General features: G+C 30.6%; 1 protein-coding gene across 2 annotated transcripts; it reads left to right on the plus strand.

The window, feature by feature from the left end:
* The first annotated feature begins 9,314 nt into the window (after positions 1–9,314).
* On the plus strand, positions 9,315–12,514 carry LOC25487872 (putative E3 ubiquitin-protein ligase XBAT31). 2 transcript variants are annotated; one of them, XM_024776761.2, is made up of 9 exons: positions 9,315–9,693; positions 9,804–9,809; positions 9,888–9,947; positions 10,062–10,133; positions 10,223–10,344; positions 10,454–10,594; positions 10,681–10,788; positions 11,132–11,387; positions 11,598–12,514. In XM_024776761.2, the coding sequence occupies exons 1-9, from the start codon at positions 9,661–9,663 to the stop codon at positions 11,988–11,990; spliced, it is 1,191 nt and encodes a 396-aa protein (XP_024632529.1). In that variant the 5' UTR covers positions 9,315–9,660; the 3' UTR covers positions 11,991–12,514. The 2 variants fall into 2 exon arrangements, with proteins under 2 accessions (XP_024632529.1, XP_013465385.1); XM_013609931.3 differs by having other exon boundaries at positions 9,316–9,809.
* Positions 12,515–16,690: the final 4,176 nt, after the last annotated feature.

Genomic DNA, 16,690 nt, shown 5'->3' on the forward strand with positions numbered 1-16,690 from the left:
GATCATATACCCACACATAAAAGAGAATCAAATTTCATATAACAAGTCATAGACACACATATTTCATGAATAATAAGCAAGCACCAATTTTATAGTCCATCAAACTTAGCTGCACAAGCATTCAACATAGGAAAACACAATATCACCAAATATAGCTATGTGACTATCTAGCTGCCAAATCCTACAAAAGTGTCTCCCAGGTATGAATAGGATGGCCGTAAATGATAAATAATAAGACTGTGGTATATTTTCTCTAAACAATGATTAGCCACACATATACTTAAATTTAGACTTCTATTAATTCTTTTAAGAAAGATTTTAAGTACCGTATCATAATCATAATATCATTATTTCTAAAATTTATATCATTTTCATAAAACTCACATTTCCATTTTTTTTCCTTTTTCTAATTTATCAAAAATCTAACATCCCTTTCCCTACATCACAAGAACATATCAAGCATAATAATATAAAACATACCAGTTCACATCACATCCACATACACAACTTTCATATAAAACATAAGTAAGAATAATTTTTACCATAAAAATACATTTTAATTATTTTTCTTTCTACCACTATTTAATGACACATCTCTAACACTTAGTATGGACGTATGGGAAAAAGCCCTTACCTAGAGAGCTTTTCTTCCTAGGCGAACTCTAAACAACCTCAAACTCACAACTACGGTTAAGACACGTTTTCTCTCACTCCAAGAATTATTTGACGGATGGACGGTTGAAAACGAAGGCGTAGTCGCAGTTCTACGCTGACTGGTTTGAGGAAAACGAAAATGACTTAAATCAGAATTTTCATGAAGTGAAACAAGAGATAAATTAGAAACATATGTGTGCAAGGACTCACCAGAATAGAAATTGATTGATGGACTTTGAATATCGTTATGCAATTGTATGAAACACAAGGTAATCCAATACAAATATCATCATCATGAAATAATGTAATGAATGGCAAGGAACGTGGTTTTCTCAGGTTTGTTAATGTATTCTCATGGAGAAACAAAGTGAAGTGTTCTACTTCTTTAGAAAGGGACCAACCGTATATGAAGGGATTTTAGTATGCACACAATACAAAAGGCCACTAAGAGGTACCGTGAAAGATAATGGGGAAGAGAGAGATATCATGCACTCAATCTAGGTAACTGTTCTATTAGTTCAAGAGGCATCAAAGGTTAATCCTTATGCAGCCAAGTTAAAATCAATTATGCATGTTTCTCTCAACCTCCAATTACACGTGTATACAGGCCAATAAATATTGGTGGAATAATTCAAGGAGTGACTAAGTGATGACCAAATTGAAGTAAAACAGAGAAGGCTAGGTCACGTCAAATATTATCAATTAAATATATGAAAATATTAATGAATAATAATAAACTTAAAATAAATTATCAAATAAATGACCAATTAATAAAATAATAAAATTGATAGTTAAAAATATTGGGGGTGTTACAATAAAGAAACCACTCAAAAAGAACAAAGAGTCAAACAGAAACAATCAAAAACCAAAGCATGGCTAGCCGATACCCAAACTAAAAAGGATTCTAATGAGTGTTTTAATTAAGAGCACTCGTTTAGAATTAAAAGAAGTAATTTTTTTTATAAAAGGTTTGTAATTATTATATCGATGAAAATAACACTTAATTTTAAGATAAAATTTTCTTTTATGAAATCTTTAACCAATTCTCTTACAACATATCGATAACAAACCGTAAAACTGCTATGATATTCTAAACTATTATTATAATTGTTGAAAAAGGCTCTCTGTTTGTTGTTGGTGGTTGAAAAATAATAATTAATTAGGGTTATATTTATTATACTCTACTATATTTGGAAAAAACATTTAAAAAATCAACATTTTAAAGCAATTATAAACATAACATATATAATTTTTACACGCTTACACGTTTATATAGTTTTATATAAATTTTTATGATATAACTTTGACCTCAGTTATTAAATTTTTTGGATTCGTCACTGGTTATAGGTCTTGAGTTCAAAATCGAACAAAAGAATAAATATTAATCTAACAACTAACTACTAGCGTTTTTCATTTAATATCTAATTTTTTTTGTCATTTAAAAAAGTTTAAATTTGAATTTGTAGAAAAAAAGATGCCTAATTATGATGGCGCTAAATTCAACGAGTCTTTTTTTTTTTTAACGGCCAAATAAAATATATTGATGCCTAATGATTTTCTAATAGTAGAATGCTCAATACATCTTGGATAGATTCTCATACTATGTTGAGAAGCATGATAAAGTCCAACAAAGGAAAAAAAAAAAGAAATTTGACAGAAAGATTGATACAAAAATTGATTGAAAGAAAATGTTGATACCATGAGTGTTAGATTTGCACGTTATAAGGTTAAATCATTCTTAGAAATCCGACTTATGATGTAAGGGGTGTTACTCTTTATAAATTGATTTCATACATTATCTTTATTCTATGTGGAATTTGACTCATTTCAATGCACCTATTATGTTAAAGACTATTGAGTTAGGTGCATAAATTTAAATGGTGGATAGCTCGAGTCCACATGTTCTGATACCAAATTAAAGTTTCAAATTAGGCATAAATCATCGTTACACAACATGTTATGTATGGATGAATTAGATCCAATATATAACCCTAATGGTTAGATAACATCTTTCAAAACATGTTTCATGAGATAGAGTGAATCATGTAACCATTGTTTCTAGAATATTTAAGTTTGGAATCAACAAAACAAATAGCTTTCAGAACTAACCATATACAACTAACTTTTTGATATTCTGAAATTTAAATATGAAAATATATTATATCAGTTCTTAAATTTAATTTTTAAAAATGTTAGGGTCGGCTTACTTTCTGAAAATGTTATATTGTGAAATTCAAAATATGAATGGTTGAATTGTTAGGGTTAGTTTACTTTGTGAAAATATTTTCTATTTTGTTTTTAAACATTTGTTTGTAAACTAGAAGAAAATAGACTTTATTATACTTAAAAAAGAAGAAGAAGAAGAAAATAGACTTTAATAGTGAGTATCATGGATAAAGAGATAAAATAAGTAAATAACATACTTGCATTATTTTTTGCTTTATTCAATTTAAAAGTTTTTTTTTAAGGATACTCACTTCAAAAGTTAAATGTATTTTCACAAAATAAACGGATTCTATTATACTTTGAGTAGTTGATATAAATGTATACCCTACCAAAAAAAAAAAGTTAATGTAAAAATATAGAAAAATACGCACGGGCTATCCTGAAAAGTGTAGGATATACTTTAAAAAGTGGTGTTTTAATAACCTGAAGGGTGTGAAAAGTAATTTGCAAAATGTTATTGATAAGAATTGAATGTTAGACTCTTGGGCCAAGATCCCAATCTTAAGGGTTGACAGCTTGACTGCTTTGTGTGTGGCTCATAAATTAGAAAATTGCTATTTAGGCTTTCATTTTTTCTCCCAGCCACCCCAAAAATAGCAAAATACTCCCGTTAACTGCAGTTTGGGAAATTTTTTTAAATCGGTTATATCGAACGGCATTTAACTACTACTAGAGAATGAGTGACACTTGAGTACGGTTCGTGGAAACTTATGAGAAATTTCTTTATGTTTCAAAAATGAATGAAAAACTTTCCTTTCCCTTAAAAGAAAAACGTTGTGAGCCCATGTCGTATGACTCATCCATACATTTAATAAATGATTATTGTTATATCTATCTATATATAATTTTTTTTGATGGATCTATATTTATCTAATTAGAATTGAAAAATGTAGCTCGGGTGGTAGCTCTATGAACATTGATATATAGGAAGATACAATTTAAACTTTTTGATATACATGTTATCCTAGTCATTTGACTACTTAACAAAAAAAATTGAAAATATAAATAAATATAAACTTGTTGGTTTCTACAGCAAGCAACTCATGACTTATGGAAGGAATGGTCACTGTTGTCGACTACTACATACTATTATATTATGGCTCCTTAAAGTTGTTTTTTGGGTTTTCAAATGATTGTGAGTTTTGTAGTTAATTAAGGCTGGTGGTTAACCGTTTAGTTGCGTCCACTTTTGGAATGTGTGGAGGATTAGAAATGCAATACCATTTTGATTTTGATATTTTGGTCACTGTTTGATCAAAATAATATTAAGATGTCGGTATACTCTAGAACAAAAAAATAAATGAAAGCGCCGTTAGTTTAAGAGGAATCAAACATGTACACGAGGATATGTAAAAATTCACATTTTAGATTTATTTAATAAATAATGTATATATGCAATTTTTTTTATCCAAGATAAAGGTATTTTAACTAGAAAATAGAAAAAATAGACAAAATAGATCACCGTGGATTAAATATAGTTATTATTATAAAATTTATTAATGTAAAATTTAATATTTCAATTGAAAGAAGACAATTAATCAAATAATTGAACTCAAATAGTTATTAAACTTCACCAATAATGATTTACTCAGAAAATCTGAGTTTAATTTTTGAATTGAACAATTCATTGTTGAACTTTACTTATCTTCTGATCGAACTATTACTTATTAGGGTCTTTTTTTCATGAGTATCGAAACGTTAACAAAAAATACAACTTGTATAATAAATCATATCATTATTTGTCACTCAATATATTGCAATAAGATTTATTAATAGTTATACTACCAAGTGTTCTTTTTGGTTGATAGCCCTCCGATTTTCATGAAAAATGAGTCATGATAAACGCATGCGAAGAAGTGTTCTAACGCTAATTAATTAGGATGCTAAAAATGGATTTCTTTTATTGAAAAATATGTATTCAATTTAAAATTTTATTACCAACTTGGGGAGTGGTTATGGTGCATAAGGAAATCCTTATGCACCGTGCATAAATTCCATTTGAAATATAATTGTTTCCTTACACCTCCAAGCGAAACCAAACGAAACAACACTACAATCGTGGAAATCATCATTTTAGTTCAATAATGATTTCAGAGTATTGATTTGGTTCAATGACAGTCACAAATGTCTTTATTATAGTATGTTTTGTATAAAATTATGCCAAAACCGTTTTGCTGTGGAAATGGTTTATGTGAGTTGTACTCCAAAACCATTAGATGTACTTAATGGTTTCCAGCAGGTGAAAAAAACTAAGGACCTAGAGCCATTGACATCATTCAGTTTTGGACTGACACAATTAGAGGAGGAGGAAAGAAATGGTTTATGTGAGTTGTACTTCAAAACCATTTTGATGTGGAAATGGTTTCTGTGTGTTGTACTCCAAAACCATTTTGCTGTGGGAATGGTTTCCAGAAATTTTTGCTGTGGGAATGGTTTCAGCAATTCATTTTTTGAGCTTTCACTACAAATCCATCAAACACTTTTCCAGCAAACAATCATCAGAATCATAACACACTACAAATTTCGAATTCTTCTCTTCTCTTCTATCAATTTTGAATTCTTCTCTTCTGTGTCCTTTTTTTTTTCTTTTCGAATCTTTGAAACTAGATCTAGGCTAATGTGTTTGCTTTTCGAAAATTTTAAAGGTGGATTTGAGTTTAAAAAGAAAATGGATGTCGGATTCTTGATTATTTTTTTTGAAAACGGAGGTTTTTGCTATCTCCGACGCGGCGTCGCCGCCCTGTTGGGTCGGCAGCCACCGCGCCGGCGCTTGAAGAGGAGGTCGGAGAAGAAACTCTTTTGCAGAGCATCTCTCTCTAAGTTTCAGACTTAGAGAGAGAAAGAGTCTTGTTTATGACTTTTTTTTGTTTGAAGTTGTTTTTATACTACCTTTTCTTATGTAAATTCAATGGTTGTGAAGTGTTTATATACGGTGCATAAGAAAATGGCTTATGCACCATAACTTTTTCCACCAACTTGGTGTTAGAAGATTTGACAACATAATTTTCCCAAAAAAAAGAACCGGATTCAATTCATGTAGTCTGCCATTTGAAAGATATCTCAACCCTCTGATAAAAAAATCAAAATAATTTATATTAAATATATATGATCTATATATTAATTTGTCGGTCCATATTGATTGATATTGAAATCACCTTATATTTCTACATTTTGAACGTATACGAAGGATTGGGTATAGTGGACAGGTGTAAGGAGTTGCATTTCATCATGGTCCATGGAGATGGAGGTGTAAGACTCAACATCCTCAATAGTATAAAGACATTGTCAACGTCCCCTTCAGATGTAATGACTCGGTCAGTAAACAAAATACGGAAAGGTATTTATGTTTCAAATGACGTTATTCAAAGTACAAGTCATCCAACAAGAAGGAATGAAGACCATTGACGTTAGCTACATTTTTGCTTATAATTTGGGATGAAGGGAGTATTAGATAACTTCATTTTAAAAGTTAGCCTCAAATTTTGGCCTCACACAAAATACATGATGTTCTGAAATGGTCCCAAATCCTTCATTTCTATAAGACGCTCTCACAAAGACAAAATTCAGCTCTTCTCTTGTCTCGAATCCTCTTCCACTTGAAAAACCTTCAACGACAAGCGTTGGCGGGCATTGTTTGTAATGGTCCATCTATCACTCTCCAACGGCTCCTCTTCGATACCTATAAATTTCATCATACACAATAAAGCAATGAACAACTCAAACATAGTCACAACCCCAAATTAAAATTATTTGGGCGTATACGCATACAAATGAAAAACTTATCCATTAAGACTTATGTTTGTGTGGCTAAATATTTTTATGTATGTTTATAACCAACTAAGACTTTCTCTAATACAATGATTCTTTCCACCTCAACATATATATATATATATATATATATATATATATATATATATATATATATATATATATAAAGAAGAAAGATATTGACTATGATGCATTAATATATTATATACTTTACTAAAATAAAAGTATTACTAAATTTAGAGTCCGTTTGTTATAGCTTTTTTAAGGAAAAAATCACTTATTTTAAAAAAATAATAACTTTTAAGAGTTTTATCTCGGTTTCTTACAGTTTTTTTTTTAAAAAAAAAACAACTTCAAATGAAAGCTGTTAAGAGCAGCTTCTCAAAAAATAGATTTTTTTTTAGAGGTGAGAGAAAATAGGGTTTAAAAGATTGAAGTAATTTTGTAAAAAAAAAATCGTAATCAAAACAAACTAAATTATATGTTTAAAAAATGTGATTTTTATCACGGTAAACAAACGCAAAATAGATTCTGATTTTTCATATAATCTCTAAATTATTTAATGTCAAAATGACTTTTATTTTAATCCGTAACAAACGAGCCCTTATTTTGTGTATTTTTAAAGACTCTCGGTAAGAAATTAAAGATGATGTCATACGCTTTTGCTTGAATTCCATAGGAACGAAAAGTTGATAAAAACAAGTCTGATTGTATTTTTATTGCTATGATTCTGAAAGTTGTCAACCCGCATAGTTTGTTTCATTTTAGATCAATTTTGTTGGTTGCATGTATGTACAAAATGTTCGCTAAGGTTTTGGCCAATATATTAAAGATGGTAGTGGATAGTGTTATTTTTTAGACTAAATTTTCTCTTGTTAATAGTAGGCAAATTTTAGATGTGATTCTTATTTTTAATATGATCATTATGAGGCGAGAAAAATTGAGAAAATAACTCGTTTTGTGTGATGTAAAGTGGATTTTGAGAAAATATATGATTCAGTTGAGTGGAAGATGGGGGCGGTAAAGCGTCTATATGTTAGAAAGGTAATTTTGGTGTAAGAAGAGGGCAGGTTAGAGGTTGGTAATTTGTTTGATGATAATTTGGTGAGAGTGGTGGATAATGAGATTAAATATCTTTCGTTTGATCTGTGGTGGGAGGGGAGACCTTTATGTAAAAGATTCATAAGACTTTTTGAGTTCGTTGAAAATCGTTACATGATGATGGAAAATATGTGTAGTTTAGGGTGAAGGGTGGAGGTGGTGTAAAAGGATCCATGATTGGAAGGAGGAGAAGTTGGAGGAATGTTGTTAGTTGTTGTATACTATATATTTTTGTGCAGAAAAATAAGTTTGGTAAGCTTGTTTAGTATCATGTGTTGATTTTGACGATAACTTAGATATTGCGCTACATGTGTAAATTATTTGACTGTGTAACATGTGTAAATTGCGTGCCTTTGCAAGTAATAAGATCTTGTATCCTCTAAATCAAGGTATGATGTATCCATTAAGCTTAAAACTCCCAGTAACCATATCAATCAAAAGCTTGGGATCACTCTCAACTATAATATTAATACGGGAAAAACCTTGTTCTCGAGCAATTTATAGCCACATGTACATTCTACACATTTCTACATGAAGCGCATCACAGGTTCCAATCCTTTGAGTATATCCTTTCAACCATCGACTGTCTGAATCTCGATAAAGACCACCATAACCTACATCATCCATTGAAACCTTGCGAGTTCCATCATAGTTAAGTTTTATCCAATCTCCTTGAGGATGCTTCTAGTTGGTATAAATGATATCATGCTATTTTTGCATTCCCATCGAAATAGTATGCCCATGTCTATCGATCTCGCTTGCCATTTGAAGAATCACCTGGATCCGATCATATGAACGTTGAAATCCTTATTCAAAAATAGATTTATTCATCCAATTAGAAAGGTGCCAACATGCCTCCATAAGATAGTTTGTCAACTTCAACGTTTTTTCTTTTTAAGGTTTTTGAAAAGAATTAGGATATATTGACACCACTTTTGCCATAACTTTTCCAACCAACAAGAAAATACTCGTTGTCAAAATACCTCTATGATATATTGGCGTAGTGTTTTGAAGTTTTTTTTTCTTTTGCTTTTACAAAATTACACCTATATATAGAGTTGTCAAAATAGTTGTTGCAAAATTAAATAGATGTTCAAATATCATCTCTCTTTTGAAAATACATTATCTGCAATTAAGAGAAGAATTTTTTTAGTAATTTGATTAGATCTTACTAACCCGAGCCAAATACGAGTTGTTTGGATGCAATCTCAAAGATTGCGGGTCATCTTTCATCCTCTTTGCCGCAAATAGAATATGTAGGCGAAACTTCCACACCCCATCTGCTTATACGGAACGTTGGTTATGAGACGCTTATGAACTTGCAATCCACATAAAAATTTGGATCCAATAAGGACCCTTCCAATCTCAAATCTTCATACAATCGTTGTTGAATGTTCATATTTTGCAACTTATAAGCAGTTTGAAAAGTGAAATGACAATTCTAGATAAATATACTCTATTAATTTAGATTATTTTAGAGCATAACCTGAATTTGGTAGTTTTTTTTGGTGATGAAAAACATGACTCAAATTAATCAAGGGGGTACGTACGTAGTATCTAATTTGGGTGCCTAACGTGGCAAAGCTTAACACAGAATCTAAGTAGATGCCCCAAGTCATTTCTGAGACACAGCAACCACTATTCACTGACACAGTCAGCTACCATCTCTCTCTCTCTCTCTTCAGACATTTCACATTTTTCTGTCACTATAACTAACATTAATATCTTCTATATCACACAACACACAGTTACAAGTTATTACAAACTTTATTCATTCATTTACATACAAGTTATTATTATATCATTCACCAAACTTGGTGGCTCATCCATTCAAACCAGAGGTGAAGTTCAACCACTTCACTTCACCTCTCCCCGACAACATGGGTCAAGGCCTTAGTTGCAGAGGTAACAATGATCATGGTCTCTTCACTGCTGTCCAACAAGGTAACCTTCAAATTGTCACAACTTTGTTACAACAAGACCCTTCTCTTTTCCATCAAAAAACTCTCTTTGATCGTTTTTCACCTCTTCATATTGCTGCTGCTAATGGCCAGATCGAGGTGAATTCTTTTTCCTTATTTTCTGCTAAGTTTAGTTTAAGATTCTGTTTGTAACATTTTTGTTTTGTTTTGTTTCAGATTCTGTCTAGGCTTTTACATGGATCTGTTAATCCAGATGTTTTAAATCGACAAAAACAGGTAATGGTTGATTATGTTGCTTATTTTGCATTGTGTTTTTTTTTTTTTTTTTGGCATGTTTGTTTTTGTTTTTATTGCTAAAAGTTTTATCTTTTTTATTAACCCTTTTTTCAGACTCCTCTTATGTTGGCTGCAATGCATGGAAGGATTGCATGTGTGGAGAAGCTACTTGAAGCTGGTGCTAATGTAATTTGGAAAATTTCATTGTTAGTTTCATTTGTTAATCCATAGATGAATTTGGAAAATTGATTTGTGGAAATTATGAAAATTTTCAGGTTTTGATGTTTGATACGGTTAATGGAAGAACCTGTTTACACTATGCTGCTTATTATGGCCATTTTTCTTGCCTTAAAGCTATTCTTTCTTCTGCTCAATCTAGTCATGTGGCTGCTTCTTGGTTTGTCCTTTTTCTTTTTCAGAATAATTCTTTTTTCCTGGATTGACTTTGACTTTGACTTTGATGCTATGTTGTTATGGTTTTTTAAATGTTCTTGAATTGGTTGTAGGGGATTTGTTCGGTTTGTGAATGTTAGAGATGGAAAGGGTGCGACGCCGTTGCATTTGGCATCTCGACAAAGACGGCCTGAATGTGTGCATATTCTATTAGATAGCGGAGCTCTTGTTTGTGCTTCGACCGGTAGATACGGGTATTGATCTCTCAATATTCTATGGTTAGTGACTTGATTCTTATGCATTCTATTTGTTTTGTGGACTAATGAATTGCTATTTGCAGCTATCCTGGAAGTACTCCACTTCATCTAGCTGCTAGAGGGGGGTCTCTTGATTGCATTCGTGAATTGTTGGCATGGGGCGCAGATCGTATTCAGCGTGATTCATCTGGGTATGGTTTGGTTTTGGATTTGTTAACATATCTAACCATTTTTCATCTTCATTTATGTGGCTTATTGGTTTGTATATGGATTATTTATGTTAATGTGTTGAAGTTATTAAACTTCTAAGTATTTTAGGCAAATCTTTGATATGATAATTCCATCATTTGTTTTAATACTCATATCTGGCATTTTCCTATTGTAACTTCTCAAATTTAAGGAGAAACTTACCTTATTTAACGATTTTGCTGTTTTTAAGTTGAATGGATTGTAGCATTTAATTAGGCATTTTTTCCCCCTCATCATTTATTTTATCCCTAGATTTTCTTCATGTTGTTTGGTGCGGTTATGCAGGCGTATACCATACATGGTTGCTATGAAACACAGACACGGATCATGCGCGTCGTTGCTAAATCCTACATCTGCTGAACCTCTTGTTTGGCCATCTCCACTGAAATTCATCAACGAACTTAATCCGGAAGCCAAAGCCTTGTTAGAACAAGCTTTGATGGACGCAAACAGAGAAAGGGAGAAAGACATATTGAAGGGGAAATTTTACCCTCTTCCGTCTCCATCCCAATCAGATTGTGTAGATGACAATATCTCCGAGGTAATTTGAATCCTCCTGTCCTCGTGCACACATACACACCAAATTCTTGTGTTTTGCAATTGAATTTGAATTTTTGTGATGCTATCTGAATTTATCATTTGTTTCAATCAAAGGCTGAAAGATGATTATTTGGCCAAGTTTAAAATTTGCATTATAAATGTGATCCAAAAAAGAAATAGCATTCTCATTGTGGAATATGATATTATGCAGGTTAGTGAGTCAGAATTATGTTGCATCTGCTTTGAGCAGGTATGCACAATTGAAGTTCAGAATTGTGGTCACCAAATGTGTGCACAATGCACATTAGCCCTTTGTTGCTACAACAAACCGAACCCGACAACTACTTCTATAACTCCACCAGTTTGTCCATTTTGTCGAAGCAACATAGTTAGACTTATGGTTGTCATGAAAATTGAAAATCACGACGAAACTGATCAAGACAATGTTGATATCAATTGTTCAAAGATAAACAAATCGAGAAAACTCCGAAATTTGAACGACAGCGGTAGTAGCAGCTTCAAAGGATTATCTAGTGTGTCGTTCGGAAAGTTGGGCGGCCGAAGTTCAGGAAGAGTTGCTGCTGAATGGATTGATAAAGAATGATGCACTGTGGCTAGTGTGGTTACTGCTTGTAGTATACTCAAAATCAAAAAAATCAAATTTAATGATTCCATATTGGTTTAGGCACGGTAACTAAGTGTGTGCTTAACCATCAAGGTAAAATGAAAGTGAAAAAGTGAAGGAATAATATGTAATTTTGGTTAATAAGCAAAGTGAATTAAGGCAAAGAAGTTCAAGGTAGGTACCAAATGTTGTTGGAGAAAAAGAGGAAGCTATGTCATGGTTTAGTAAGTGTTATTGTCAATTAAAATTAATATTGCTTGAGCATGAAGAAGCATCACATTGATTGATGATTTTGGGCATTGTTAATAGTAATAATAATATTATTATACGCAAACAAGTAAAGTGAGTATATGATTTCTCTCGAAAAGTGTAAGTTTATGTTATGGGAAAATGTATTTGCTTATTTCATTGCATTTTTTTGTTTATATTTCTTTGTACTATACAATTTTAGCAATAAAATACAAAAGAGAAAGACAAGGTATGATGTTGCTTGTCATGTGATATGTCTCCATTAGTTGTGGGGTTGAATTATTTGTACACTTTGAAGAATCATTAGATATTTATATTTCTAAATTATTAGAATAATTACAATTATAATTATAATATCTAACATGACTAGGACAAGATCTTGTCATGTGTCACATTTGTGGCTGCGTGGGTGAGATCTAGAGGAAGTCTTTAACCATATGATTACGTAAGTTTGACATGTAGAATTGGAATTGTTACATAGTTGATCCACTTGTGTTAGGTCTAATGATTTTGTTATGCCAATTGGCCACTAGTCCACTACATACCGTGTAAAGTTGTAGGATGAAGAAGATATTTGTTATTTTATAAAATTTATATTGAGAGCTTGTTGGAAAATTATTTAATGAATGGCTATGAGAGATTATGTTGAAAAGCTCTTTTGCACCAAAAAATGGAAACATGAAAGGGACACATCGTAGAAAAACAAGGAAAAAAAGTTATGTCACTTTCGTACATGGCCCAAAATAGTATAGGTGTCATTTCTTCAGAAGCTGCGGTTAAGATGTTTTGGGGTTTGACCTATTCTTTGATGGCTTTGTTCCAACTCTCAACAGCGTGTGACCTTGAACACCAACCGTATCAACATTGTATAGAGACTATAACATTTGTTTTTCATAATTTTTGTGACAACTTCTTTTTTCTCTTTTTTTATTGGTTAAAAATAATGGAGAGAGAAAAAGAAAGAGAAATGATAAGAGTATAATGTGAGTATGAGAGAGAAAGTTGTTAAAAAATTATCATAAATTGATTGTACAAATATCATTTCTCTTTTTCAAATTATGTGAGGGTTATAAAAACACACAATGTATCTCAACCATATAAGATTTGATCAATAATATTTAAACTTGTCAAAATTAGTTTTACATTTCTAAAAAATCTCTAAATACAATTGATTTTCGATCTATCTCTTTGGTTGGTTGTATGCAAAAATTGTTGGTTAAGGTCTTGGCTAACATGTTAAAGGTGGTAGTCAATGGTGTGATATCTGAATCTCAATTGACTTTTGTTAAAGGTCGGCAAATTCTGGATGACATTGTTATTATCGCTAATAAGGTAGTTGATGATGATAAGAAGCGTAAGAAGAAGCCTATAATGTTTAAGGTCGATTGTAAAAAAAAGCACATGACTTGGTGGAATTGAGTTACTTAGAAGCGATTATGGTGAATATGGGTTTTTTGCGGTGGATTATGGAATGTGGGAGCACAACTACATCTTTCGTTTTGGTCAATGGTTGCCCTACAAAATAGTTTCGATTGGGCAAGGGCCTCAGGTATGGGGGACCCACTTTCACCCTTTTTATTTCTACTAGCTACCATAGGGTTAAATGTGATGTCAAAAGTTGGTATCTTTTCAGGTTATGGTGTTGGTGGCTCATCTCTATTCTGTATTTTACATTTTGAATTTGTTGTTGATGCTTTGATTATGGGAGAGAAGAGTTCGGAAAATATTAGAAAATATTGAAGGCTAATCTAATCCTAGTTGAAATCATTTCAGGTTTAAAAGTGAATTTTCATAAAAGTTTACTTGTTGGTGAAGATAAAAAAAAGAGTCAATTTTAGAGTTTAGAGGTATTAAATGCACCACTTTCAAGATAAAAATTCTTTTTTAAATTTCTTATCAAATGTCTTTAAGACACTTATTAGTATTTTCTAAAAATATAATCTCCGATGCTAACACAATGCTGCAAAATTATCTTCTCTTTTTTCCGTTGGCAATTTGCTACAACAATATATTAAATAGAAGATAAAATTGTAAAATTCATAATCAGATATGAGCCTAGCTATATCAAATTGGAAATCTTTATATATAAAAGTTAACCTGTAAGTCAATTTTTAACCTAATTTTAACCTAGATTTTATGATGACTTTTACGTTATTACCCCCGTGTTCAAATAAACCTGTTTAATTAAGAGATAAACTTTAAAAACCGTTCCTCCTATTCCTCCTATTCCTATAACAATTTCCTCCTATTTTGTTTCCGACACAACAATAAACAGATAAACATAAAATAAAAAAAATACAATTTCCTTCTATTTTGTTTCCAACACAACAATAAACAGATAAACATAAAAAAAAAAAAAAATCACTCTTATTAACAAATTCTTCCTATTATAGATAAACTTTAAAAATCGTTCCTTCCATTCCTATAACAATTTCCTCCTATTTTGTTTCCAACACAACAATAAACAGATAAACATAAAAAAAAAAAATACAATTTCCTCCTATTTTGTTTCCAACACAACAATAAACAGATAAACATAAAAAAAAAAAAAAATCACTCTTATTAACAAATTATTCCTATTATTTTCATTTAAACGATTTCATGTCATCTCCTACTTTATTTTTTGAACTTGCGTAAATAAAATGTATAATACTCTTCATCTTTTATTTATTTTAGGATTTTTTTTACCATTACTTATTCTTATATATTAGCCAAAATGACCCGTGCGGCGCACGGGTTTAAAGTCTAGTATAGCTAAATAGCAGGCCATTTTCTTTTGGCAAATCAAATACTTGGATCCAATTTATTCAAAAAATAATAATATTTGGATCCAATCGAAGTTGTTGCAGATTCACATGAATCTTATGGATAAGTTGTTATAGACGTGTCATGTACGGTAAGTAATACTAAAATAAAATAAAATTGTATTTTTAATTTATATAAACTATATGATTTTGTTAATATGCAGTCGATCGATAATAAAATATGGATCCTGCATTGTGAGTTTTTTGCAGTTTGACTTGCTCCGTTTACTTTATTTTATTCATTGTCTATTTATAAGAGAAATGAACGTAAATGATAATTTTAGTTTTTTTTTTTACAAAATAAATGATGATTTTAGTGGAATCCAATAAATAAAATGAATCTTACTAAATACATTTTTTGTGTGTATACGTCTCTCATAAATATAGCAAAATAAATTAAATAAGGTTGGACTCATACGAAAAAAAATATGGATTGCACGAACAAGTGTCAGAAAGAACTATTTTTAAATTTTTTTTTGAACAATATTGACTACACAACTGTTTAAGATATTTATGTCTAAAAATATCTTCAAAACATAATTATTATAATTAAATTCTTAACAGGTGTTTATAGGACACTTTATAGCATTTTATCAAATTTAGAGTGAAGGTCTGTTTTAACCCCTTGAAAAAAATCGTTAGACTCAATTAATTGCTAAAAAAGGAAAAGTCACTCTTAGTCCTTGAGAAAAATAAATAGGGATAACTTAGTCTCTATCTTTTTTTTTTTTATTTTTATTTATAATTTGTTTGTTTATGAAGGAAAGATAGTGGAAAAAAGTAAGCTTATGTTATTGGTAATTATATATATCTCATTTTGTCCTCGTTAGCTTAGTTCAGTTAGTTGAGACAATGCATAAAATATACAAGGTTCGGGGTTCAAACCCCGACCACTACAAAAAAAAAATCTCATTTTTTCCGCTTTAGTCACCTTAATTTTATTTTACTTTTAGTCCCAAAAAAATTTCCAATTACTAAATATATATATAATTTTATAACAAAATATGATTTTTTTTTTATGTTTTTAGCGAATAAAAATTCAATTTTAGTTCATGTTTGGTTAAAAAAATTCTATTGTATCTTGGGAGAGATTCTTATGGTATTCTAAACATTCCTGAAAAAACTCAGTAAATTTTTTGAAAGATACACATGATTTGATTGTAAAGCAGAAATCAAAAGTGTAAAATGAAAACTTTTGAGGGAATGAAAGTTGAATGAAGATTTTTTAGGAACTGAAACGAAAAATTAATATATTTATAGGAACAAAAAATATTTTCAATCAACTTTTTTTTTGTTGATAAAAAAAAAATCAAGTGAAGAAAAATATAGAGCTCTTTAATTTTATTTTGAGAGGTACTTTAGAGTTTTGCTGAGTACGGGCGCTCTGGGCAAAATTGATTCAAAATTTAATTTTATTGAAAAATAAAGTATAAAAAATGATATGACATTAAATAATTAGATGTTACGTATCATATCCAATAAAACTTTAAAGTAAAGAGTGTTAAAACAAATAAGGGAAATTGCTAACGTATGTCTTAAAAAACACATGTTAAAGATCTACAAATAAAAATTATATATTAAAAACCGTGTCTAAAAAAAATAAAAAATTGTGTTAATTTTTTTCTC

The sequence above is a fragment of the Medicago truncatula genome, chromosome 2 (genome assembly GCF_003473485.1).
Source record: "Medicago truncatula cultivar Jemalong A17 chromosome 2, MtrunA17r5.0-ANR, whole genome shotgun sequence".
Taxonomy (NCBI): Eukaryota; Viridiplantae; Streptophyta; class Magnoliopsida; order Fabales; family Fabaceae; genus Medicago; species Medicago truncatula.

Bases quoted from the DNA above. Each gene is read 5' to 3' on its own strand.
- LOC25487872 (XM_013609931.3), top strand. From the start codon at position 9,630: ATGGGTCAAGGCCTTAGTTGCAGAGGTAACAATGATCATGGTCTCTTC. The intron at 10,345-10,453 runs GTTTGTCCTTTT...AATTGGTTGTAG, and splicing joins AGTCATGTGGCTGCTTCTTG to GGGATTTGTTCGGTTTGTGA. The intron at 11,388-11,597 runs GTAATTTGAATC...GATATTATGCAG, and splicing joins TAGATGACAATATCTCCGAG to GTTAGTGAGTCAGAATTATG.